Here is a 27,801-nt window from a genome sequence, read left to right on the forward strand (position 1 = left end):
TCTGTGAGTTGTATTTTATAGGTAAGGAAATTCTCCCAAAATCATGAGGGATATGGGAGTTTTCCATTTCTCAATATCTTCATAAGATAAAGTGAAACAAACTTAAGGATGATGGAGAATTATTGTAGATTTTTTTTATTTCATAAGCATTGATACACATTTATCACTAAGCCCTTACTAAAAATATCTGAAGAGGTAAGCATCAGACAAAAGAAAAATTAAAACAGTGTAATGTAGCATATCTGATATTAAAAGAACTGGTATCTACACTAATAAAAAAAACATGCAAATTGACCGTACCTCTGCTATGCCCACAAGCCACACCCACCAGCCAATCAGGAGTGGGTATGCAAATTAACCCAACCAAGATGGCAGCAGCCACAGAGCTGGAGCAAGCAGGAGGCTTGGGTTCCCCCGGCGATGGAGGAAGCCAAGCTTCCCGCCTGCCTTGGCTGGCCCTGGCCTCCACTCAAGGCTACAAAGTTTCAATTATAGAAGATAGATAAATCCCAGATACCTGCTTCCCGCCGGCCCTGGCCTCTGCTCAAGGAGGTGCTGGAAAAAAAAAATAAAGAAAAATAAAAAAAGGGGCTGGGAGCTTGGGTTGCTGGGGGGTGATTAAGCCAGGATGGTACGGCAGTTGTAGGTGATCAGGCTGGTGGGGGGCGGGGCCGTTGGGGGTAAGCAGGGGGCCCAGTTGGGGGTGAACAGGCCATCAGTGGGGTCAGTTGGAGGTGATCAGAACAGCGGGGCGGGGCGCAGTTTGGAGTGAGCAGGCCAGCAGGGGGGCAGTTGGGGGTGAGCAGGCCAGCAGGGGGGGCCGTTGGGGTGAGCTGGCTGGCACGGGGCAGTTAGAGGTGATCAGGCTGGCGGGGGTCATTTAGGGGCGAGCAGGCTGGCGGCAGGGGGCAGTTGGGGGCGAGCAGGCCAGCAGGCAGAGTGGTTAGGGGCAATCAGGCAGGCAGGTGAGTGGCTGGAGCCAGCAGTCCTGGATTGTGAGGGATGTCTGACTGCCAGTTTAGGCCCAATCCCTGTAAACGGGCAGTAGGACATCCTTCAAGGGGTCCCAGATTGGAGAGGGTGCAGGCCAGGCTGAGGAACACACACTCCCAACCCCTGTGCACGAATTTCGTGCACTGGGCCACTAGTAATTTATAACTATATATTTGTTTACTATATTTTTATTGATTTCAGAGAGGAAGGGAGAGGGAGAGAGATAGAAACATCAATGATGAGAGAGAATCACTGATCAGCACTCCCAACACGGGATTGAGCCTGCAACCTGGGCACATACCCTGACGGGAATCGAACCGTGATCTCCTGGTTCATAGGTCAATGCTCAGTCCCTGAGCCACGCCGCCCAGGGCTATAACTATATCTTTATAGTATAAAATTCCAAAGGAAACTATCACAGAGGTAGAAACTGCAGGGAGCAGTTACCTCCCTCAGGGCTGTGGGGACAAAGAGTTGGGATGGGTGGGATTTGGCATCTTGAGGGAGAGGCCCTACAGAGATGGGATCCAGACGTCTAAGGGTTTTGGTGACCTGTGCCTGTGAGGTTTGGAGGAAAGGCCCACCCACAGCTGGTAAATAAACCTCTGAGAAGGGGGCACAACCTGACTGGTGCTGTTACCTCAGGAATTCAGAAAAGATTTCAACTGAGAGAGTAGCTCAGCAGATCCATAGAGCTGGGACTCAGACCTCTGGGGAGAGCATGCTGGCCAGCTGGTCCTTGAATTTCTGAGCAGGCACAACAAAGCTGCTTCTGGAAATGTGGGGAAAACCAAACCAATGGGTAACTGGGACCGACATGAAGTCAACTGCTGCTTATGGAACGAAGAATCATTAAGGCTACTTGATCATCTTCATCTGCTAAATCTAGCATTGGGGCCATCTCAGGCTCAGTTTTTATCAGTTGTGTTTTCCCTCCCTCACGATGGGGCTCAGTTTTCCTCTTCCTTTGCACGTGTAATCATTTGTATTACATATTTGACGTTGTAGATATGTTTTAGATACTCCTGAATATATTATCTTCCTTTGAAACATATTGATTCTTGTTCTAGCAAGCAGTTCTACATGGCTGATCACTTTGAACTTGCACACCTTTGCTTTTTATGCTGTGTTAGGATAGACCATGGTAAGCGCAATGTGTTTTAAAAGGTCTTGTCCCCTTGATGGGACTCTGTCTACAAACTCCTCTGCATGTCTGGTCAGGCTTGATTTCAGGCTTTGTCTGTACCTGTCAAAAAATAGTTCATACTGTGGAGTTTTTACTTCTAAGGGATACCCTTTTCTGGGTGAAATCCCAGAGAAGTTTGTATCTCGGCTGGATGGCTAAGGTGTTGAAGCAGGTCTCTGAGCTGAATCTTGAATGTCCGCCAGCACGGCCACCCCTGGTAGTCCTATTCCACTCTCAACCTTGTAGCAGCCACTCCCTGGGAAGCTTTGGGTAACGTTGCTCTACATGAACTGGGTGGATTCACTTATAGATTTCTGCGGCTCCTCCCTGCACAGCTGCCTCCACTCTGGTGCCCTTTGGGAATCCCAGCCACTTCCAGTGCCCTGGACTCCGGTCTGTCTTCCTCAGTTCAGCGAGGCTAAGCTGCTCTGCTGGGATCCCGTTGCTGCACTGCAGTTGGGGAACTGTCCCCAAGCAAAGAGCTGTTGAGTTTCCTTATCCCAAGGATTATGGTCTTGTGTTGTTTAGAAAAGGTGAGCAATGAATTTCATTTTCCCCATCCCCCACCCCCTAGGAGGCGCTGAGTGGTGGGAAGCTAATGTGGGAGACAATCTTAATCACTGAAACTTTTCCTTTTAGAATTTTCTCTAGGAAAATTTGAGATTCCCTTGTTTTCTAGGGTTAAATTTGTGGAGGCTGCATTGGGGGTTGGGTGGGTGGAGAACTCACCCAGGTTGGGTCTTTTCACTTTCTTAATGCTTGCATATGGAGGCTTGCATGAGGAATATTATTACCAAGCTGTGTGCTCAAGGGGTTTATATAAAGACTGGTGGCTTCTGAGTAGGAAAAGACAACTTTCATTCAATAAACATTTAGTGTCTAAGAACTGGACATTGAAGAGAATCCTTAATGTATCCTCTGCCCTTGGAGCGTACAATCGAAGGAACTGTGCAGCTTGCCTTATTTTCCCCTCGTGCTAGTCTTACCGATTTCCCGAGGCAAAATTACACCCCAAAACCAGCACTGCTGATTTCCTGGAAGCTGTGATTTCATACTTGTAACATTTAGTTTTTCCCAAAGGGCATACCTTTAACAGTTCTGGTTCGAGACAGGAATTTCAGTCTGTACTCACATCTTTTTCTCCTACTCATTTTCTTTCCCTCAGTGGTTTCTTAATTCCCTCTCTAAGACCTGCTCCCACATCACCCCACAGCCTCCTTCCTGGACTCTTTGTTCCTTTTTTTTTGTTTGTTTGTTACTCCTCACCCAAGGATGTTTTTCTATTGATTTTTAGAGAGAGTGGAAGGGAGGAGGAGAGACAGAGAGAGACATCGATGTGAGAGAGACACATCGGTTGGTTGCCTCCTGCATGTGCCCCAAGCAGGGCCGGGGGATCGAGCCTGCAACCAAGGTGCATGCCCTCTACAGGAATCGAACCCAGGACCTTTCAGTCCGTGGGCCAATGCTCTGTTCACTGAGCCAACTAGCCAGGGTCCTTTGTTCCTTTTTATCTTCAGAGTTGAGGACAAGAAAGAAGCTGAAGAAGCCAGTTGCCTTAAACTCAGTTTTTTGTTTTTTTTTGTTTTTTTTGTTTTTTGGTGGAGGGGGTTACAGTTACCAGAAAAACACACACACACACACACACACACACACACACAACCCTATCTTTTAAATTTATTGATTTTTTTTTTTTGAGAGAGAGAAATGTCAATTCATTGTTCCACTTATTTATGCATTCATTGGCTGATTCTTGTAAAGTGTGTGCCCTGACCGGGGATTGAACCTGCAACCTAGATGATGCTCTAACCAACTGAGCTACTCAGCCATGGCAAAACTTACTTCTAATACCCAATTGTTCAGGTTTATCTCATCACATTGTGAAAGAAAGGTTATAAAATGAAAAGCTAGCAAAATTCTGGTACGATAAAAGGAATTACTAAGCACTACACTGTTAGACTCTGAATTGGCGTAAGATACGGCTATCAGGTGCTCTGAGTACCTACTGAATCTGAATTTCTGTATCAGTTGGGATATTTTAATCGCTGAGCTGCTGCCTGGAGAGCCTGAGGCACATCACCTCTACCTGGTGCTGGGATGAGGTGGGCAATGAACCAGGGCTCCTGCCAGGCCCAGATGGCCCTGGTCTGGGCTAGTCCCAGGGCTCCGTCCTTCCTGACTGCGGTCCCAGGCACGTGGCCCAGTTCCGGCTTCTTTCCGGGGCTGCCCTAGGTCGCCCTTGGCAGCCGTCCTGTCCCGCAAACCTGGCTGTGAGAGGAACACAGTTTCTCCGACTTCAGTCATTCCTGTCCCTACAAATGAACACACAGTCTCAGGTCATGGAAAAGTAAGGAATCACACACGTACGCACCCATGGTGAGACATTAGTACCTATAGGTCTTTCACAGCTTGTCCCATTTCAACATTCCTTCCTCTTAGCTGGTAATACATAAGGCCTTCTGCCCTCCCATCTCTTCTCAAAGGCAGGGGAACAAGAACTGAACCATGTGTGCTGAGGATATCACAGATATGCCCACTTTTACAGACGAAGGAATTGAAACGCAGATACCAGGAGCTTATACAAAGGCACAGAGTAAGTGCGACAACTAAATTTAGATTCAATTCCCTTGAACTTCTACATAGCCTACAAATCTTTCCTCTCAGATATCATAGGTTAGTGTGTTAAAAAGTTTTAAGCAGAAAACACTTTTTAAACATGAAACTTTTATATAGTGTTCCACTGTATAAGTTAGGTAAAATCAGAGTTTTTCTCATTGTAGGGGCAGGGCCTCATGGGAAATCACTGGTCCGCCCCCTTCTCCCCCCCCCACACCCCCCCCCCCCGTGGCCTCCGTGAAGGCCCTCCAGGCCCATGAAGGCAGATAGGGAGCTGACCATCCATGGCAACGTCAGACCCGGAAATGCAGTTTTCAGTCTCAACAGCCATTGACCGCTGTGGGGGTTTCAGAGGCTGACCACCACTTCAAAGCACCACCTGGTTGAGATAAGAAAATTACCTTCGGATGTCTTCCCAGAGTTCCACGTTTATGCTTTGAAGTAAACATTATATAAAGTACTAATAAATCAGGGCCAAAAACTAGCTGATTCTGGTGCCAATCTTCCCCGTGATAGCCAGGCCGGAACCAGGAATAGACACGCATTTGCTGTGTGAATCTGCTTGTGGCTTATGCAGTAAACATAACGATGGCGGGGTCTCCAGCTCCTAGAGGGCTTGTGCTAGTGATGGATGAGAGCGGCAGCGCTATGGGGCCACAGGCCACGGCGGTGGCCACGGTTGGCAGTCCAGCTTACAAAATGCAGCCCTGTGCAAGGTGAGGAGGTCTAGAGCAGGAACAACTGTAGCAACCCAGCATCCTGCAGCCGGTAAGTGAAAACACATTTTACATGAGGAAACCAGCACAGAGACGTCAAGTTTATTGCCTCTTCTCTACAGCCGATCTTACAGGGCAGCGTTTAGGCATTTGGGTAATTCATTTCATTTGTCTTGCAGCAATAGGAAAAAAAAATGAGGAAATGACTTATCATTTTATGCCTTGGTGACAGCGCAATGGATTTACAAAATGCAAATTAAAATAGCAATCTGGAATCACTTGGATGCTTCCCACTTCTGTTAGCATTTGTGAGACTGATGAGTTAGTTCCCCATAACTCACTCTATCAGGGGAGGCCGCTCGGACCGAGTTGCTGACTCCAGGTTTGGCAGCTCTTAGCAGGGCAGGTGGTTACCACTGTGCTGGGGAGCAGGCCTCATGGACGGTGTGCTCCATGCTCGTAAGTGGTTCCCAGGGGGGATCCCATGAGAAAGGGGCCTGCTCACTCGGGGGTTGTCTTGGTGCTGGAATGAGCGGGAAGGAGTGGTGGTCTCATCGCCGAGAGAGACTCAGAGAATCCTGCATCGTTTATTCCGTGCCGATGCTGCCTGGCCTCCTCGAGTGCTTCACACAGCCAGTTCTGCATTTTGCCACAACTCCACAAGGCAGATATGCCTTTTCTTTTCTTTCTGTGGGAGATAGTAGGCGACTCCTCAAGGAAACACACCTCAGTGTCAAAGCACAGGCTGCTGTGACTCAAAAGTCTGTGCTTTTCAAGGATGCCACCCCGCATCCCCAAACCACCAGGCACCACGCCAAGGGCTTTACACGTCACCCCAACGCAACCCTGTGGAGGAAGCGCTTCTTATTCCCACCTTCGAACAAGGACACCGGTGCGCAGAGGGATTCAATGGCGCTCCCTGAATGTGACTCAGGCCCTGGCATTGCTTTGCTGGGAAACCCTCTAGCCTGGCGCATGAGCACGGGACACGAAACTCACACAGGGCTCATGCAGCTGGTGGTAGAGTCGAAGCAGAAAGCCAGCCCGGGGCAGCCCAGGCCTCTGGGTTAGAGGGTCTGCTCCTGCTTTGACACCACTTGCCTGAGACACAGAGTCCACGCTGGGTCACAGGCTGCACCTGCTTTCTATTCCGAGGTCTGAGACTGTGGGCATCAGGGGGGGTGGACTTTCAGGTGTCATCATGAAGAAACTGAGCCAGTCCCGCTCAGGGACCAGCTTCAGATGCTCTTAAGAAATTTCTTCAAAAATCCCATGATGGCCCTTGGAAACTGTGGGAGGTTTGCTTGTACCAGGGAGCCACTACACTAATAAAAGAGAGACATGCAAATTGACTGTCCCTCTGCTACCCCCAGCCAATCAGGAGCGAGTATGCAAATTAACCCAACAAATATGGAGGTTAATTTGCATACGCAGGTGCGGAGTGAAGACTGAAGACAGCGTAGAAGGAAGCCAAGTGCTGCAGAAGGGAGTGAAGTGGCGGAGAAGAGAGTGAGGCAGCGGAGATGCGAGGGAGCTCCCTTCTCTGCTTCACTCCAGCCGCAGGAAGCCCTATTCTTGCAGGAATCTTCCTGCAATGGGCCTCTAGTGTAATATAATATGTTACTCCACATATTATTTTCAGCCCCTGACACATTATCTGTTTTATCTTCTTAAAGCCCTCTGAGAAAGCTGCCATCACTAAGTCCATTTCACAGATGAGATGACTGAGTCTCAACCAGGGGCAGAGTCTTCTAAACTGCTCTGCTCTGCACCACTGCTGGGCCCTGCGCTACACTGCTGCCCACATTCATTGGTTAAGGGAGGACATGACCTAGTTTGGTTTTGAACATGAAGGAGCCCTTCCAAGACCATTCTGTTCTATAATTGTAGTGGTGGCAGTTAACTGTTCCTAGCTGAAGCAGCCCTTGGACCTTGTGGTGTTCTCAGACCTGCTTGTGTCAGCTGCTTTGAGCTCCTATCCACTGCCCTGGAATTCACCGTGATACACACACGCCAAAGACCTGGCTAGCTCAGCAGCATCCACATGCCAAGCCTCCTGGCCTCCTGGGCTTTTATTGATGGGAAACCACTGTGGGGCCTATTGTTCGTAGGAATCCAGGACTCTGATTCAGAGCCAATAGCCTTGCATAAGACTAAGACATCCTAGTGAGTTTCTTAAGTAATGGTCTTATTATGGGGTTTGGAAAGAGACATGAAAAAAAAGAGAGAGAGAGAGAGAGGAGAGATCCAACTTGGAGGAAATTCACTTCTGGAGAAGGCTGCATATATTTTAATAGAAAAGTTTTTTTTATTCAAAGAACCATCATTGTTCTGTGGCCGTTTCCTGAGTCCTTGTTTGCATTGTGGGTTACCCTGGCTCTGATCTGTTTCAACGCTCACCTGTTCTCTGGGAATTTTATTGGATGGTCACACACCACTGCCCCGAAGAACTCCCGCTGTCCCTGAGACCGAACCTGGTTGTAAAGGTGTCCTTTAGCTGCTGTATTAGTTAAGGGCAGACCGACGGCCGGAGCTGACAAGACCAGCATCTCAGTGCCAACACGACAGAAATGTGTTCCTTGATCGCGTCATGGCTCAGCAGGCAGGTCTTCCTCCTGCAGGTGACTCAGGGACCCAGGTTCCTTCCATTTTTTTGGCACCACCATCTCTGTGGGGGGATGGGGGTGGGAGGAGAGGAGACTGGAGTGAATTGCAGGGGCGAGGGGCCAGGGTGTGAAGTCTTACTTTAGCTTACCTCCCACTTGCCAGAAGCAACTGCAAGTGGCTGGGAGATGTGGCCCCAATGTGCGCTGTTACCTTTGCAATCACAGTAAGCCCAGGAAGCGGGGGGAGGGGGGGGTCTGCAGAGTAACACATGAGCACCTGGGGAGGCCTGGAAAGAAGTTGTCACTCTGGCGTCAGCGCGGGAGAAAAGCCTCATCAGGCAGGGCTGACGGTTTGGTCATCCGCTGGGCCCGGGGCCCGAGGGGTGGGTGTTCTGTGAGCGTGTGCTGACGGCAGGAATGCGTGTGCATCACTGATGTTCTTTAATGTGGCTCCGTGGTCTTTCACACTTGACGGTGGCAGGACAGCCTCTCCTGGACCTTCCAGAAGAAACTCGCCGTCCTTCACTCCATGGGATGCTTTGTGTGTTTCTGTTGCGGCATCTGCAACACTTTGTTGCCCGTGGTTTCACTTCTGATTTCCCTACGAGGATGCTAACGCCTTAAAGCTAGGACCCAGTCTCATCCTTCTTCATACCCCGGCCCTGCCTATACAGTCCCTGGCATAGGATGTTAAGTAAAATTACTTTCTTCAAGGGTTAGAAATGTAATATTTCTAGCATTGAAAACGACCCTCTTTATTAAACACATTACCTAAAATGAAGCTATTCTATTCTATTTTAGGTCATCAATGGGAACTATGAATGAGAAGCAGCATGAAGTGGGGAAAAGGGATGTTTTGGCTAGACAGAGCTAGGTGGGTATCCCCAGTGGTTATTACAATTTACTTAACCTAACTGCTTCTCCATTTCTTCTTCTGCTAAATGGCTACTCGTAAGAAATTAAGAGAATATGCATATAAAGAGTTTATTGCATTAGGAGAAAAAAAACACACCCACCATGTCTCCCCTGGGAGTCAGGTGTAAATGCTTAAAAGAAAAACCAGGCCTCTGTTTAAAGCTCTGGGCAGCTTTAATTTGATTATTAAATTTCATGCCCTGGCAGAGGCATGCTCACAGCACCTGCCCTTTTACCGAAAGGGGAAGTAACTTTGGGTTTCAGCCTATAGCCCCGAGAAGCATGGACACACAGCCTCAATGGTAAGTGCTTGGCTGCGTAGACGGGAGGAAATGCTCTCTGACAAATGAGGGGCTGGGCTGCCCTGGGAGGCGGCAGTTCCACACCCTGGAAGTGCTCAGTGGGAAAGAATCAGCCATCTGCCAAGGGTGTGATTTGAGTAGGAGAGTAGGCTAGCTTGGAATTTCTCATCAAGGAAGAGGCACCGAGTCTTAGAATAGACTGTTTTTCTGGTGTTTTGTGTGTGTGTGTGTGTTTTGTGTTTTTTTTTTTTTTTTTTTGTCCTTCCAAAAACAGCAACGAAACTCTGATTCCATAACACATTTTTAAAAATCAGTACACAGCACCATTTGTGCTTCTAGTGCCTAGTATATTGCAAGTGGTGAAAAGCTCTTTCATTGGTTGGTGGATTCATTCATTCACCATGATTAGGTAAACAAACATTTGTACAATGTCTGGCTGACTGAATGGGTGATTTCCTTATTAACACCCTCACTTTTCCCACATGCTGCCACTATGACTTGTTGTTTTCAACATCCCTAATGGTTCTAGTGACCCTGTCCTGGACAACCTTCAGTTCGTTCCGGTCCCTCCTAGAAGGCAACCCCCAGAGCTAAGCACTGAAGGGAGTGACCCCAGGATCAGGCCTGAGGATGAGCATCAGTTGAAACGGAGCACAAAGTCCTGCTGTTCTGGAAGGCCAGGCTCCAGCCATGGCCTGGCTTAAGTTTCCTTCAAATGCATCCAACACGGGGCTGTTAGGGAACCAGGGGCAGACGTTGGCCGTTTTTGCACGCGTTGTGTTTTTGTTTCTTTATAACCCCTTTGGCCAGCGTGGGTGTTGTGTTGAGTCCTAGGTATGGCCTCTGGACGCTGAGCTCGTGCCAAGTACCAGAGCAGCGATCTGTGAGCTAGGAAACGAGCCAGCTCATTTGAAGCGCAGCATTGCATCAGACGTTTCCTGAGGCGGAGAGGAAGGCCTCCTTGCTAGAAAGCAGGGAGGATTTTGGCTCTGAGAGATTGGATTCAGTAACCTGAACTCGTTGGCTAAGGCCCAAGCCTCTAGCAAGCAGCTATCATATGGTCTGCAAAAAAAAAATCCCGATCCGGGGCCTCCAGCCCCCCCTCTCCCTGCTGTCACCGCGGCCTGCTTTCAGAAAGGCACGCCTTCGGAGGGGCAGGGACAGCTTTTAGAAAAAGAGAGACCCTATAAAATCCGGTTAAACGTTTTATAAGAGGTTAGATAGGTTTTTATAAGAGATTTTTGAACTCTTACTAACTTTTGTCATTTTAAATTTAGGGCAGTTAGGTAGGGGCGAGGCCGACTTTGTAGTGGAAAATGGTAACACCTGAATTAGCATTCTGTCCAAAAAATAAAAAATAAAATGCTGTCCTCTATCACTTTCTTTCCCTTTCAAGTTGAATAAAATCATATAATGTGCAGTGCTGGCTATGTTGGTGTTAACTATTCAATTTGTAAATCGACCCTCACAGTAGTTTTCCTGTTGACTTCAGAAACTGGCTCTGCACTCTGTAGATGGTTAGGAGCCCCGTGGGCCAATGCCTCTGTGTTCAGTAAAAACAGTACGGAGATGACTTTTAAAAACTAACCCCTAATACACAGGCCCCAACAGCCTCCCCTCTGAATGCTTGTCATTGAGTCCCGGGGTGGAAATTACGCTGCTGAGAGTGGCCTTAGGATCCGTGAAAGAACAAGGTACAATAACCCCGCCTTTGGGGGGTTATTACATGTGATACTCTTCACACCCTCAAAATACAGAGCTGTTTTTAGTTTTTTTCAAAAGTTTATTGACTGAGACTCAGGAGAGAGGAGTTCCAAAGTCAAGATTAAAACCCAAGTCTTCTGACAGACCGATGCTTCCTCACCACCCACTCACAAATTGAGGGGTGCAGTGTGCCCGGGCGGGGGCAGGGATGGACAGAGAGCCTGAGGAACGAGACCCGGACAAGTGCTGGAGTGTGACCCTCCTGTCATCTAAACTCCGCGTCCTCCGTCTCAAGTCTGGACACTTCATCTCCTCTTTTGGGAAAAGCGATCTGGTACCATTTGATCCCTCCCCGCAGGGGTGCTGGAGAAAGACATGAAATATTTATGCCGTGCTTTAAGTTTCAGGGGAAGGGATGTTCCCGCCTACGGAAATTGGAAATGGATTCCGGCACACCCAGGCGTCTTATCGGCTCATCCGAGGTGGCACACTTCCCTCCGGACCTGTCTGTGTGTGAAAAATCTACAGATGCCACACCCGCATGTGCCACCGTTCTTTAGCGGAGTGTGTACCTGAGAAAGGAGTGATGCATTATGCACGGGCCCAGAAGGGAAAGAGAGGGGCGAGGTGAGAAGAGGCGGTGGTGCAGGGAGGAAGGGAGGCGAGTGTAACTGACAAGCCGGGGAGCCCGAGCTGCTAACCCGCAGGCCGTGGGCACCCCTGCCGTCCCCCCTGTGAGATGAACCTGAGCCTCGCTGGCCAGGACTCGCCGAGAACTGCGCCAAGCTCTGCTGCGGCCAGGTCCGCTCAGTGACAAGGCGGTGGGGTGCAGAGCTGTTCACTTGGCACCCTTCACCATCCCCAAGGTCACTGGTAAAATAATAAGCTGATCCTATGCTCGTGGCTCCGTGAAGATGATCAGGAATGGAGGGAGGCCAGGGCGAGGGGCACCGATCCGATAGGCAGAGAGGGGCAAAGCCTGGCCAAGCGCACGCTATGGCCACACCGCCACGAGGACGCAGCCGGCTTGCGTTTCCTCTCCGCTCAAAAGGTTTTCCTTTGCGCACCATCAGCTCTTATTCCTCAGGGACCCAAAGGGACAGGCTCCACGGTGCCATCAGGGTCCATTTGGACCTCGTTCATGGCACAATACACCATCATGTACTGGAATTATACAAACTCTAAAGAGTGGGATAAAATGTTACTGGTTACACTGACCAAAATGAAACTGACAACAACAACAAAATCCCAGAAAACAAGAAGAAATCTCTGTTGATATTCACAGTGACACTTGACAATTAAAAAAAAAAAAGGTGGCAGCCAATGTCCTAGCGTGCTGCAGTTCATTGCCATATTTTCAGAAACTCCCAGCTGTTTGGGGAAAAGAAAGTGCGGTTCTCACATCCGATGTAGTTCTCACAGAAATCGCTCCCCATGTGTGAAAAAAACAATGCAGAGAATAGGCACCAAGCTTGCTCAGACCGCTGCGGAGTCTGAAGAGTCAGACTCCCGACTCTTCGCATCAGATCTGGTTTGTGGGGAAAAAAACCTGGCTGGCGACATTAGTCCAAGAGGGCCAAGGAAGAAACACTCAGCTGTTAATACGGAAGAAAACCATCAAGAACTAGAACAATTAGGAATTAAATATTTTTTCTACTCTACTTTGAAGCTGAATTCCAGCTTTTCGTATTTGGAAAAGATTAGGTGGCTGATCTCTGGGTAGAACCTCTCTCTCTTGCCTGGTCCACCCTCCCTGCTCCTGATCTCATAGCTCAGTGTTGGGGTGCAGGTATCGCTGGTTCAATTTTCTTGAAGTAGAATCACCATTTCTTTACATGGGGCCATGCCTCCTTCGAACAATGAGGTATAATTTTAGACTAGCAATGCCTTTCCTTCCTGGGCTATGGGCTTGATCAATTGTGTGAGCAGGAAACAATTCAACTTTCTGATAAAAATCATACACAGACAAAAATCATTGCACTTGAAAACAGCAACAAAAAACTCAGCCCAACCAGAGAGGGGCCAGCAGAACTGTCGGGAAGGGGCTGTGCTTCCTGCCCTGGGCGGAGCGCCTGGACCTCGGGGTGTTCCGTTGAACTTGGTTTGTTATTAAATGTCCAGAAGTGAAAGAGTCCAAAAGACACTGTAGGCTCTTTAAGGCTAAGTCTTCCCGGTGCTTCTACGAGATCCACGATCTCCTTGGCCACCTATTACAAAGCAGGGGCTCCTCTTAGCAAAGTGGCTAGCAGGGACCCCCAAAACTCTGGAAGCAAGGGAGGATGGGCGCACACCGTGTCCTGTCCTGTGAATGAGAGAGAGAGAAACAGTAAGCAGGCTGGGAGGGCAAAGCTGCCCATCCACAGCCCTGTGGCCGGAAGTACATCCCCTTCCTCTGACGCCATCGCTCGCTCTCATTACATTCACCCCGCAGCCCAGGCAGACGTGGGCTATCTGTGCAGCTTTCTCTGTGTAATTCCTACTTTCTGTGGATCGGAACCTCTTTCCCTCTACCTGCAAACTTGTCTCTCTCTCTCTCTTTCCATATTCCTTTTAAAAAAAATGTATTTTTATTGATTTCAGAGAGGAAGAAAGTGGGAGAGAGAGATAGAAACATCAATGATGAGAGAGAATCATTGATTGGCTGCCTCCTGCATGCCCCCCATTGGGGATCAAGCCCACAACTCATGTGCCCTGACCAGGAATCTAACTGTGACCTCCTAGTTCATAGGTTGATGCTCAACCATTGAGCCACAATGGCCAGGCTCTCTTTCCTTATTCTTTATCCTTCCTGCCTCCTTGTGCTTCCTGTCTCTTTCTTGATGGATATAAAGGCACGAAGCTAGTCCAATCCTACTACTCAGTGGTCCATATACTACTTCTTCCACATTTCTCCCACAATGCATCCTGTCCTCTCCCACCCAGTCCATGGTCCTGCCCCCTTAGTACATTCAGTCACAGTCCACACTCTGCTTACTGAGTTGAATGGGCAGATTACTTGTTACTCGAGCCAATTACTTACACAACTAAAATCTGACCTTCTGGTCAAAATTTGAGCACATGACATTGACTATGTTACTAATGTATTCAGGACGTTCTCAAGTAAGTGCTTACAATGGGTAAGATCAAGGTGTTTCTAGACTCTGCTATCCTGAACTACTGTCAATATTTTCTTCTTTTGGGGTGTTCACTCCAGCTCATGTCTTCTTTGTAGTCCTTTTATGACCCTTTTGTAATCAATAAGCTACTTGCACAAAATGTCTACATAAATAGGGTGGATGATAATATCCTGATGTTATAGGCGCAGAGCCAAAATCAGAGTAATTTAAGGCTCAGGGTGGAAGGGATGGAGGTCAAAGGATCATGAGCTGCCGAAGTGCCTTCATGCCACGCCCACCGACCAAGGCCCCCTGAAGCGCTAAGATCTGCTACAGTGCCTGCCTCTCTGCGCCCACCTCCCCTGACCACCTCTGTGGGGCCGGAGTCAGACAAGTGGCTGCTGCTGCCTCTCGCTGTAGCCCATCATGTCCCTCCCTCGAAGGGCACTTCCCCACTTACCGCTCCGGATTCTGACTAGGACTTGCTGACATTCTCGTAGATGACGTCACTGATGCAGAACTGCTGCTTCTTCTTCGTCCATATCAGCTGCACACACTGATGGATGAAAATGTACTGCTCCTGCAGCAGAAGCCAGGCCATGTGTCAGAGCAAGATGCTTTTTGTACAAATATGTGCAAAGATAGTATGTTGATACTATGACAGTGTTAAATATTATTATCTGATGTCAAAAGAACACCTTTTTATTAGGGAGGAGACAATTTTGTAACTAGAAAATCCAAGAGGATCAACTGAAAACATATTTTGACTAATAATAGAGCTAAAGGCAATAAATATTCAATGTATATATGATAGATTATTTTGGAAAAAAAAAGTCTATCACCTCAATATACCAAAATAAATTCCAAGAAGTTTAATAAATTAAACTTATAAAAATATAATGGAAAATATAGGTTAATTCCTCTCTGATTACTTTATGAAAGGGTTTTCTAAACTTCAAAGCCATGGAATAAATTAGAAATAAAACTTCCAACCTACTGTATGTTTTCTTTTAAAAGTGAAAAGAATAATATAAAGGGCAAACTAGAAATTGGAAGGAAAATATTTTCTAGAATTATTACAATGTTTATGCCTTTATTTTTGTTTAAAATTCATCCAAAGCAGTAACACACACTTACATGGACAAATATATAAATAAAATACATTGACCACCAAACCAAATATTCTTGGAAGGTGTGGACTATGTGTATTTTACTTCTAATGTCTATTAAATGTTTTTGAAGGAAACTGAGGAAATACTAAAACATATGCCAAAAATGGCCAAGTAATAAAAATGAAAATTAAAACAATTGTCTTTCATCTATAAAGTGACCAAAGCTAAAGAAAAAAGTAATAATGATGACAAGTTTGTTGAAGCAGTCATTTTTAGGTATTGTTAGTGTAGGTATAATTTATAAAGTCCTAAAAATTTCATTGTGAACACAGATAATAGTAATAAAGTGGAAAAGAATCCAACTTAATATCCTGTACAAAGAAGAATGCTTTAAGTAATCAATGGTATATCTATAATAAAACATCCAGTCTTTAAAATGAAATTTATGTAATTTTGGGCAATTTGGGATAATACACATAGGAAAATATTAAGTGAAAAAGCAGAATTTAAAATGAGCATATGGACACTTAGGCGGGATGAAATATGCTGAAATATTGAGAGTAGCTGTCTTTGTAACATAAAATCAAGATAACATCGTGATCTTTCTCCTTTTTCTTTATTTCCCAGACTGTCTCCATACGGAATACCATTAGAAATAACCTTTCCATAAGAACCAGTCAAGATGTCCACAGGATCTTGAGCATTTTGTATGACAACTTTATACAAAGGGTAAGGTTAAGACTTCGAACCTCACTGGGTTGATTCTTCAGCCTCACCTGTATTTTTCAACGAGATTGGGAGAAAATATGGGCCCTTATTTAGTGATAGTATCTCATTAATAACTGAGCTACCCCTCACTCCTTATTGCACATCACTCCATTGCTTCTAGGGCTGTGTTAGCACTGGGCATAATAAGGCAGAGACCTGGTCACCTGGTTTCTCAACCCAGAACTAATCAGTGGCCAAACTTTGCTCAAAAAAAAAAAAAAAAAAAAAAAGTGGCCAGACCACAGGAAAAGTAAATAAAGACTCTTTATGGGCAGGTCCCTGAGGTCCCTGAGAAATCTAAGCTCCAATCAGGACAGGCTACAAAAGCAAAGCCCTACCTGACCTCCAGCGAAAGCCCAGTAGAGGAAAATCGAACAAAGCATTTGATAAAAATAGAAGAGAGCCCCAGGGAGGCGCATGTCCTCCACACGTGGCACTTTGCAGTTGGGAGCACTTAACTCGATTTGTCATTTCACAGAATGTGAACACTGTCACTCACAGTTTACAGATGAGGAATGGCGCTTGAGAGGCAGAGCGAGTTGTGCAGTGGCCATGCGGGACCCAGGCCTTCTCCAGGGGGCTGGCCTGACAACCCTCCTCTCTTTACCCTTTGCTGCTCTGTGGAGCGGCCATGGAGGGGGTGGCGGGTGGGGGGGTGGTCAGGTGAGACAGGGGAAGAGGGCATGTTAAAAATAGCCCACGCCACAGGTTGTGTGCATCTGAGGACATGACCCACATAATCAGTTACTTCTACTCTTTGTATTTATTTGTTTTTCGGGGAGAGGGCGGCATCTCACCCCCAGCCCGACTGGGGCTATGCACCTTCTGTTTTTGTGGGGGGACTGGAAGTACTTAACGTTATTTTAGTGGGGGGTGGGTGATAGAATCCAGGTGATGGGAAGTAACGGGCCTCGGGAAGAAGCCTGGTACACAATATATGCGGGTGGTCGATAGACATACACAGAGCCAGAAATCAGCCGGGGATGACCCCGGCCTCTTGAAAATCATTAGTGTCACAGGGTGCCCTGGGATGAGAAAGCTGAAGAAAATCGTGTTCCACTCTGCTCTTTGCTTATTCACAGCAGCAAAGTAGAAGGCAGCAGGGCTGGGGTGTGAATGGGCTCGAGGAGGATGTTAGGAAAATCCTAACATTCAAAACACAGGTTGCATCGCAAAGAGGGCAGCACCGAGGAACAACAAAGGGAAACGGACAAGATGTGGCAACACAAATAAAGAGCTGAACTAGAGAAGACCCGATGCAAAAATCCCGAGGGAACTCAAGAACGAAGCTGGAGCGGTTGGGGAAAGGTAACCCGTGGTGACCTCGCCTCTTCTGCTGACTTTGCATTTTCCCACCAGAGTTCAGGGAAGGGATACCGTCCTTAAAAAAGACTGCTTCCCTAGAGATGGCAACTTAAAATGCTGCTGTAAACAAAGAAGTCAAACATCCAAAGTTTGGGGCAAGAAAGTTCTGGGGGAGAAAAACAACATTTTCTCAGCCTTGCGGAGAGGCACATGGCCGCCCTCGTGTTGCGCGATTACCACACCTGGAGAAAGATCCTGGCGTGGAATCAGATGGGGGGTCTGCCAGGGGAAGGTAGTATTTAAAAAGGGATTAGGGTTCTGTACTGGGAAAGTCAAAAGCAAACAGGCTATAATCAAAGTCCATAAAGTTCTAAAAGCTCTAAATTAGGTCACTGTGGCAGACAACTGATCAAATCCAAAATACTTAAAATAAGGAGCAGCCCTTTGAAGCTGGGGATTAATACACACATGGGGAGTTTTAATCACGCATTAGGACATATAAATGTATGGAAGTGCAAGGCAAAAATATGGACCGATCCATGAAGCACTGTTTACTCAGTAGGTAGTAAGGCTTCTCTGGGAAACCAGGGCACTTTAAACAAGGCCACGTTCATGTCCCCACAGCAGTAAAATCCAAGGCAGCAGGGCTGGGGCGGGAGCGGGCTCAGGAAGTGAGGGCACACGCATGAGTACTTCCTCATCACGCGTGAGAGCTGAATGTGAATGGGTTGCTTTTCCTCAGTGGCATGATCCTGGTTTGGCTCAGAAAGAAACTCACTGGAACGGCTGTGCCAAGCCTTGCTCAGATGGGAGTGGGGATGCAGGAGAGAAGTCAAAGGGATGGTGAAGGAGACCGCCCCCCCTCTCCCCTCAAGCCTTGAGACCTAAGACATTACTGCAGGCTTTTGAGTTATACTGACATCTAGTGGTGATTCGCATGAAAAGCACGTGGAAGACCAAGGCCGCGTTCGATCCCTTGGAACTTGAGTGAGAAGTCTGGCCAGGATGTGTTCTACTCTGTTCCACCCACACAAACGCCTTCAAAAACAGAGATGACTCTACACCTGAAGCTGAGACGCTTCGGGGAGGGCTGGGTGACTAGGACTATGAACAAGCGATGGTGCTTGCTTTTTGAGGCCCACGCAGGTGCACACCCACTGTGGCTGTGAGGTGGTGTGCGGCTGTCTGCTGGCCCCACGCTGCCACGGGAGCCCGTGTGCTTTCCCAGGCTTCCAGGAGGAGGGGACCTGGAGTGGGGGGGAGGGGACGGAGGGATGGATGTTTCTAGGGATGCTGCCATGTGGTTACAATGCTAAAGCCATTCATTTAGGTCAAGGGAATTGGAAGTGTTGGTAGGTTGGGGATCCTTAAAACCATAAGGGGCACAGAGAGTGTGAGTCCAACCCCTGATCGTTATCTAAAGTGAATTGGGGCAGAGACTCACACGGTGGACAAACTAGTGACCAACTTTTGAATCAAATCTAGCATTTCAAATACAGGTGAAATCACATCAGTCCCACAGTGTCCACTCGGTGGCATTTCCCCCGATTGGCTGCCCTGAACTCTCACCCTGTTCAAAGAGGTTTTAGTCCATGATGGATAGATCCCTGTGCTCTCAATTATAAAGGGCACATGACACCAATAAAAGTGCAAGTACTGCACACTGAACGGATTTTAGAAACGAATATCTATTTCTCCTGTACCTTGAAGCAGTTCGAATGTGCACAGTAAGAAATTGGAAATAGCAGATGCAAGATTGAAACAGGAGATGAAATAACAGGAAGTTTTTTTTTCAGTCAAGGTCAAATTTATAGATACCGATTGATTACATCCCTACCTCTGTCTGTACCATGGACATCCGGTATGACCTCATTTCTGACACCAGCCCTAAGATGTCCACAAACTCGTGCTCCCGGATGTGCTGCAAGAGCCTGTCCAGGGCGATGAACGTTCCCGTCCGGCCGACGCCAGCGCTGCAAGTGTGCAGACAGCACGTTACTCACACAGTGCCATGGACCTGGAGAGAGAGTTGGTTCCTTCCCTCAGGGAGCTAGCCACATAAACAATTTCAGTCTTCTGAGTAGCCTCAGAGTTAAGCCTCACACCCAGCTCAGAAGTCTAGCTGAGATGCCCACTCCTTAGCTCCAGCTCTGGGCCAGACCAATTTGTGTGCCTTCAACCCTGGGTTGAGTTCACCATTCCAGACCTTCCTTACAGCACTTCTCCCTTCCAGGGAGTTCTAGGCCTGCTTCCATCCCTCAGTAATCTTGTAGGTAGTTGCCTCAAAATCAAATTTAATATTTGGACCCCATTCATTACAGCCCCCGAGTCCAAGTGCCCAGAGAGAGTAGAGGGAAGTGGAGTGATTTGTGCTGACCAATTGCCCAGCACAGTTGTACATGTTAAGTCAGCCCTTCTTTTCTTCCAGTCATGCAGACTGTAGGACCAAGTGTTTCTAAACTCTGAATTATCATATGTGAGAAAAGAAGAAGCCAAAATTGATTTCTATGCAGAACTTGCTGGGAGAGAAATCCAACAATAAAAGCCTGTAGCTCAGAGCCCTAGTTTGCTTTTTGTACTGGACAACCCTTCTCACCCAGGACTTATCTCATGTTCTGCCCCTGGGTGAACACCTGTAAAGTCACATCCAGAACTGTCCCTGCTATCTGCTGTGAAAGGAACCGTGAGTTTGAATACATGGTTGAGCAGCTTCATTTTCGGCTCTTGGAAGGAACCATTGTGAGACCAGATCATTTTCATCTGGTGAAGCAAAGTTTTTAACCTGTTAATGCCTGTGAATGCCTATGGTGGACTGATAGCAAGGGTCCTCTCCCTGATCAGAAACTTGATAGCTTTTCTGTCCAGGGAGACACATATTCCTCTCTCTCTCTCTCTCTCATTCAACAATTCAGCAACCCATTCACATTCAGCTCTCACGCGTGATGAGGAAGTACTCATGCGTGTGCCCTCACTTCCTGAGCCCTCACTTCTCTCTCTCTCTCTCTCTCTCACACACACACACACACCCTACTCATTTTAGTTCACAGAGGCCCAGGTGCTAGGTAGGTTCAGGATTATAGATCTACTAGAGGTCCGGTGCATGAATTTGTGCACAGGTGGGGTCCGGCCGGCCTACCCTGATCAGGGCTGATCAGTCCAGGCTGGCCAGGGAGAGGGGACATGGGCCTTTCGCCAGCCAGCCCCACCCTCAATCGGGTGAGAGAGCATCGAGGGTGGGGCTGGCCAGGGGGAGGGGCCATGGGTGGTTGGTGGGCTGCCCCCACCTCCTGGTCAAACTCCTGGTAGAACTCCTGGTCGAGGGGACAATTTGCATATTAGCTTTTTATTATATAGGATTTGCTTACGTTGACGTGGCTGCCAGTGCTTCCTCTAACATCTTTATCTTACTTCTCTGATATACAATATGAGCATATTTATAGTCCCTGCTCTTCAGAGATTGCATAAAAATTTTACAACACTATGCCACACCAATGGATTTTGGTGAAGCTTTGCTCACTTGGTAGGAATAAAGCTTAAGTTCAAAGATAACTCTTCTCATAAGGAATTAGCAGGGTCCTTGATTTTTGCTAATACAGTAGGTCATAAGGACCCTTTTCATTTGAACTATCTGGAAATGTAAAGGCAATCTTGAAAAGCAATCATAGCAACTCTGTTTATCTCAATGAGCTGAACGTTCTCATTTCTCCTTTCCCCCACCTGGCTTTTATGTCTGTTTATATTATTCTGGGCTGTGGTTAGCTATTTTTAACTTGACCTTGCCTTTGGCCATGTTATAAACCACTCAGAGTCCTTGATAGGATCGGGTAGGACCATGCAGTGCTTAACGTCATGGCTGTGGAGAATGCCTGAACCCTAACTCCTCCAGGTTCGAGTTGCATAAACTTGTGTGAACCCCTTAACCTCTCTACTCCTCAGCTTTTTTCATTCTAAAAGGAGAATAATAATATCTATCTTAGGGGATATAAGATGGCCATATTATAAGTAAATAACGTGTCTAGGAAGACCTGAGTTAATCATAAAAATTTTTTAAAAATCATAATTCATTTTATTAATTCAATCTAATCAGGAGTTAATGGACTGGTAGACTTTTTTCTTTCTTTCTTTTTTTATTTTAGTTTTGTTAAGCATTCTATTATTTATTTATTTTTTAAATTTTTATTATTGAAAATATTACAACTGTCCCCTTTTTCCTCTCATTGACCCCTGCTAGTGCCCCTCCACCCCACCCCCAGTCTTCACCACCCTATTGTCTGTGTCCATAGGTAATGCATAAACGCATATAAATTATTTGGTTAATCTTCTCCTCCCTTTTGCCCCCCCCTTCCCTCTGAGATTCGTCAGTCTGTTTCATGCTTTTATATCTCTGGACCTATTTTGTTCATCAGTTTATTTTGTTCATTAGATTCCACAGATGAGTGAGATCATGTGATACTTATCTTTCTCTGACTGACTTATTTCCCTTAAACAAAACCAACTTTGTGGTGCTTAACAGAAACTGCGCTTGATGACGTTACCTGCAGTGCACGATCATGGGGCCTCTGCTCTTGGTAGCTTGCTGTCGGACCACGTGCACAAACTGCAGGATGCTTTCTGCAGCATTGGCTGTGGGCACACCGTGATCAGGCCACGCAGTGTAGTTAAAATGCGTCACGTCCTGCATCTCGTCAGCCTTTAGGAGAAAAAGGCAAAGCGAGTGTTAATCTCTCTGCCCCGTGGCAGGACGGCCCAGGCCGCCACTGCAGCTCACGGGTGAGTGGCATGGGAAGGTAAAGCCACATTCCACGCCTGGTCTGAATACTTCCCTTTCCAGATCTGAGCGTTGTGTCTGGCACAAAGCAGGACCTGGAAAAAACATACTAATGTATAAAGCTCCAAATAGTAGGATAAATGGGCTAATCCAGGCCTTTGCAGAGATAAGAGTTTAAACAGATTAGGGTTTGCATCCTAGCAACTGAGCAATTGCATCGGCTTTGGCCAATGAATTAAACACTGTGGAAGGTGCTCTTGGTGCCCCTTGGGTCTCCAGCACAGAGCTGTACCCCTCTCAGAGTTGTCCCCCACCCAGGGGAGCTGCCTTTCTGGAAAATGCCCAAGACCTTGTGTTCTCCTGCTCCAGGCATTCCGCAGCTAACCAGTGGCTGATAACGGGGTACAAAAAGCCAGCCCCATTATGGCAGGTGGGACAACTAAGTCTACGGTGCCATTCATACCCCAACACCCTCCCTGGACCTCGCTGATGCTAGACTTCAGCTGAACTCATAGCTGTGTGAGCCTTCTTCCTTGTTCTGTCCTATCCTGCATTCCTTATTCCCGAAATCACCTATTTAACCATCCTCGTCTTGGTCTCTGACACTAGTAGGCTTGACCCAAGGCAAACTCACTGACGCCAGTGTTCTCATATCTAAAAAGGGTCTTTTCAGCCCTAACCGGTTTGGCTCAGTGGCTAGAGCATTGGCCTGCGGACTCAAGGGTCCCAGGTTCAATTCCAGTCAAGGCCATGTACCTTGGTTGCAGGCACATACCCAGTAGGGAGTGTGCAGGAGGCAGCTGATTGATGTTTCTCTCTCATCGATGTTTCTAACTCTCTATCCCTCTCCTTTCCTTTCTGTAAAAAAATCAATAAAATATATTTAAAAAAATAAAAAGATAAAAAGGGTGTTTTCAGATGTTGCAGGATAACCGCACCTGTAACAAGGCTGTTGTGGGGCTGCAGTGTGCTTGTTTGTGAAGGACGGTGCCTGTGAGCTATCGTTATCATCACCACTTCTACATCACTCCTGCCACTCACTGCAGCCCAGGGCAGTTAGACGGTTGGTTCTGGGAATCCTGGTACAGGGGTATGTTTTGTATATTTGTCCTGTTCAGATTAACCCATAGGTCAACTCTACAGGTGTGGACAAAAGTAGGTTTACGGTGCCATTGTGACATTCTTTGGAGTTAATAGAGCTATTGTAATAATCATCACCTGCACGTCTTTTTCCATATGAACAACTGTAGACCTACCTTTGCCCACCCCTGTATTGTTCCCTCTGAACTGATCAAATGTCGATTAGTATGTGGATCCTTCAAAAGTCACTTTTTTTAGTCCCCACTAACTTCTAAGCATAATGATTGATCTTATTATCAGTATTCCAAACCCAGGCCTCACAAGAAACGAATTCATTCCCCTTCCCTCAAACTTGGTCAGAGCTTAGCACCCACTGAATGAATGAAAGACTTTATCATCATTTGGAAGAGTTTGGCCTGCCTATGAGTTTGGAGCTAAAGTTTAGGTTCAGGTATTAAAGAGAATGAATTCTAAAGAGTCAGTGGTCTTGGGCAGAGTAAAATTTGTATAAGTAGAAATAAATGCATAAATGAAGTAGGTAAACAAATACATAAGATTTGTGTAAATATAACGAAGTCAGCACTTACTAAACCCTTTGTCCCCTCAGCACCTAAGTCCATACACCCCCAGCTGTACGCAGAGTCTCCTTCCCTGTGGGTTCTTTCCTAGACACATGGAGCCGGAAGTCTGCAAAATGCTGGCTGCCATCGCTGCTGTCTACAATAAGTATGGCAAGAAAGTAACCCAAGCATAATCAAATGTGCATAATTATTCAACACCCTGAGGATTTAAAGATACTCAATCACTAGATATTTTTAGATGTCCAGAAAAGTTCATGGAAATGCTCATTCTTTTCAAATGCTGATGGCAGGTTTAGCACAAAGATTTGAACAATGTTACATATTACAGTTGATCTGAAAATGTATGCAGCTACCCTAGTACAATAGTCTAGATCCTTCAAAAATAGGAAACACTTAAATCAATCACTAGCAGCAAGGCAGGGGACTTGGTATCAGCGTGACCCCTACCAGCTGAACAGCAAGGCACTCATCAAGGGAGCGAAGGGGTTACTGCTGTTGTTTTTTTCTCCAATTCTTACTCAGTTCATGCCAAGTTTGAAGGAGTGGAAAGCGACAATTGTGAGTTATGGTCATTTTCCTCCTTCGGGTTACATCTTATTTAGACTTTCCAAAATTTCTTTTACCCTGATTTTATCACTTATGTAATTTTACCTCGTTGTACTCTAAAAGTTCCCACATTTCAATATGGAGAGGATAAGGACGGCTGTAAACAAAAAATGAGACAAATAGAAAGCTATTCATTACTACTGCACAATATTCTTCAGCAATTTAACCTTCACCGAGGGAGCTTAAAATTTAGATTTTTGTCTGTTTATGGCCCAAAGGGGGCACTCTGGGACCTCATGCTTATAAATACTGTATAAACACCTTACCAGGAAACATTATTGAACATTTTATTTCTATATTCTGAGTCCTTCACATGCTTGTCATTGAAAGGCCATCATTTAAGACCAAGGACAAGAAGCATAGTATTGACTATGCAACCATCTATGTCATTCTTCCCTGTCAAGGGAACAAACCCTATTTTGTGCTCTACAATTTCCCCCCAAGGTGCAAACCTAGGGAAAGATTTGTTCTGTATTAGTCTAATAGTTTCCAATGGCTTTCCCACTGAAATCACCAAGAAAGAAAGCAGAGTTCAAATTGCATTCAGATTGTCAAATATTTTCACTGATGGAAATCTATTGATGCTTTCCAAGTGCTTTATTATTTTTGAAATCACTCATTTATTCACTATTGTTCACCCCACAAAGATGTATTAAGTGGAATTACAAGGATGATTAAAACAGGGTACTTGCTTCCAAAACTCACACTAGGGGAGGCAGACATGAAGCGAGAGAATTGTAATAATCTACAGTGTACTGTGATGGAGGAATAGCCATGAGACTCAGAACAGAGGAGAAAAGGGATAAAGGTCTCTTGAGACAAAGGAAGGTTAACAAAGAGTGACATTGGAGTTGAAACTACATAGGAATGTGCTTAGGGAACAGGAGGAGGTGGACATTTCAAAGCAATGGACTAGCATGAAGGACAGTCTGTTACTGTCATATAGGGATTTGTCTAAAATTCTCAGCGTAGCCAAAACCATTGCTAACCACCAGTGGCTCAGAAGTGATTTATCTCTTCTAAATATCAATAAATGGGTAGTTAATGAATGCTTATGTTCTATGGACATGGACACTCTTTGGTTCCATTGTCTATATTAATAGTGAGCAAACACTTTCTGTCAGGGCAGATGAGAGTATTTTAGATTTTGCAGGTCCTGCAGTCTCTGTTGCAACTACTCCAGTTGGATGGGGCACAAAAGCAGTCACAGACAATATGTACACACATGTAGCTGTGTTGCAACAAAATGATATCTATGGACACTGACCTTTGATTATAGAATCATTTACGGAGTGATTATGGATGTCTCCTTATAGTATTTCATGTGAAATATCATTCTTGGTTTGATTTTTTTTTTGAACATTGAAAAGGATACAACTCATTCTTAGCTCACGGTATTTATGAAACAAAGGTGAATTTGGTCACAGCTGTTAGGAAGGGCTATTTCTAAGCAGCAAGTTTTTAAGGAGGACTCTCCTATTAAACTTGGTTCTCAGCAGGGAGTGTTCAAGTGGAAAATAGGTTCCCTCCTATTTTCTGGGCTGTCTCACGTGGAGAATACAGCAGGGACGTATTCTGCGGGTGATGTCTGCACCTCGCCTGCACATGAACCTACTGCACTGGCTCCACGCCTATCCTTAGAGATCTGGCAGGAAGAACAGACTGTGCTGACATCCTAGCAATCAGAAATCAATGGCATTTCAAAAGAGATGTGCAACCATGATTAATAGTGTCCTGAAGTTCCCTAGCTGGTTTGCTTCAGTGGATAGGGTGTTGGCCTGCAGACTGAAGGGCCCCAGGTTCAATTCTGCTCAAGGGCACATGCCTGGGTTGCGGGCTTGATCCCCAGTAGGGGGTGTGCAGGAGGCAGCCAATCAATGATTCTCTCTCCTCATTGATATTTCTATCTCGCTCTCCCTCTCTGAAATCAATAAAAATAAAAATGCCCTGAAGTACCTTTGAAATAATAAAAACCAAACCAGAACAAAATAAGGGGGGAAAAAAAGCCAAACAAAACAAAACCCAGACTACTAACTCATGGTTTAAGTGTTTAATTTAAAAGCTAGGTGTGCCTGGCGGATGCTAATTATACTCACATACGGTTAGTATACGTCATGAGAGCATGCCCCTCCTCCGTCAGGCCTGGGGAGCAAGGCCCACAAGTCTTCTATGGCCCTGGGCTAACCTGCCATGGGCAGGGCAGTCTCTCCCCATCCCCTCGGGCCCCGCAGGCCAGCCTTTCACCCCACCAGGTTCCATGACATGGGAAACAAGGATGTTGAAAGTGGGCTTTTCCTCTTGAAGGAAGAAGTGTTGCAAAGCCTGAAGTGCTCACGATCTTGTTGGATAGTGGGTTGGTCTCCTGACACCTGGGTGTGTGTGTGTGTGGGTGTGTGGGGGGGGGTCCCCTCAGCCTGGGGACAGCATCCGAACTTGTGACTTACATAGATGATCCGGAAGTGTCTGCAGGCCCAGTCATCCCGCTCTTCCTCCGAGATCATCTCCACGGTGATGTCTCCGTAAGTGATGGGCTCTTCCGTGAACGGCCAGTAATGGTCACATTTCACCTGAGGTGGAAACCACACAACGTGTTCAAACAAACAAGCCCAAGCGGGGGGAGAAGCCAAGTCTGTGCTCCCTTAGGGAAAACGAAAGCACTTGCGTCTGAAGAAGTGTACGTGACACTGAGCTGAGATAGGAAGCAGGAGCAGGTTCTGTGCGGGTGAGCACTCCATTCCTGGCGGTGGCTGGTGCGGGTCTTGCTGCTGAGTGGGGACAGCCCCGGAGGCACTTACCCTCCTTTTCTCATTGCACTGAGTGAGCATGACAATAATCTGAGACTTCTGCTGTAGGACCATCTTCCAGAAGTCATTTCTGGTTTCCGGCAGTGGCCCCTGGGTGGCAATATACTCCTGGGATGAGTTGTATCCCTGGAAGGTAAGTGACAGAGTTGTCACCTGAGGAACCAAGGCCGCTCTGCATAAATTAGAAAAACACTGAAAATGTACTGGGGATAAACCTGGCAACGGATCTCACACCTTTGTACCTGTTCCCCTGTTCCCATGGAAGAGGCCGTCAGAGTGACTGACTGTATAAGTCAGTGTGATTTTAAGCATGATCCTTGGGAAGCCTATAAAATCACACCCTCACTTTCCAACACGATAACTACTGTCTTCATAGATATTTTAAAACACAGGTGCTCAGGGGGAGCCCTTTTGGTTTGGCTGCCAAAAACATTTAAACACAAGAAAGATGATCTTTAATGTAATGACCTACTGTTTTCACTAGTCGTTCATAAGGAAATATGAACATAATTAATCTCTGGGATTCTTTGTTTCCTATTGTTTATTCTGAGATGGAATAATGGAAACTGTTCTCTAGCAGAAGAATGGCTTTCTTTTAGACCGTTCGACGCATCCCTGTGTCCCTGATGGGTTTTTCTCAGCCTGCG

General features: G+C 46.5%; 1 protein-coding gene across 1 annotated transcript in view; it reads right to left on the reverse strand.

The window, feature by feature from the left end:
- Positions 1 to 11,141: 11,141 nt before the first annotated feature.
- The window catches only part of PTPRO (protein tyrosine phosphatase receptor type O), a 115,587-nt gene continuing 98,927 nt past the window's right edge, over positions 11,142 to 27,801 (reverse strand). Inside the window, exons 22-27 of the mRNA XM_054718619.1 lie at positions 27,146 to 27,280; positions 26,795 to 26,917; positions 21,851 to 22,005; positions 19,153 to 19,288; positions 14,591 to 14,710; positions 11,142 to 13,337 (exon numbers count right to left, since the gene is read on the reverse strand). Of these exons, the coding sequence (XP_054574594.1) occupies positions 14,606 to 14,710; positions 19,153 to 19,288; positions 21,851 to 22,005; positions 26,795 to 26,917; positions 27,146 to 27,280 (654 nt within the window). The 3' untranslated portion in view covers positions 11,142 to 13,337; positions 14,591 to 14,605. The remainder of the gene's footprint in view (positions 13,338 to 14,590; positions 14,711 to 19,152; positions 19,289 to 21,850; positions 22,006 to 26,794; positions 26,918 to 27,145; positions 27,281 to 27,801) is intronic.

Source organism: Eptesicus fuscus, chromosome 7 (assembly GCF_027574615.1).
Source record: "Eptesicus fuscus isolate TK198812 chromosome 7, DD_ASM_mEF_20220401, whole genome shotgun sequence".
Lineage (NCBI taxonomy): Eukaryota > Metazoa > Chordata > Mammalia > Chiroptera > Vespertilionidae > Eptesicus > Eptesicus fuscus.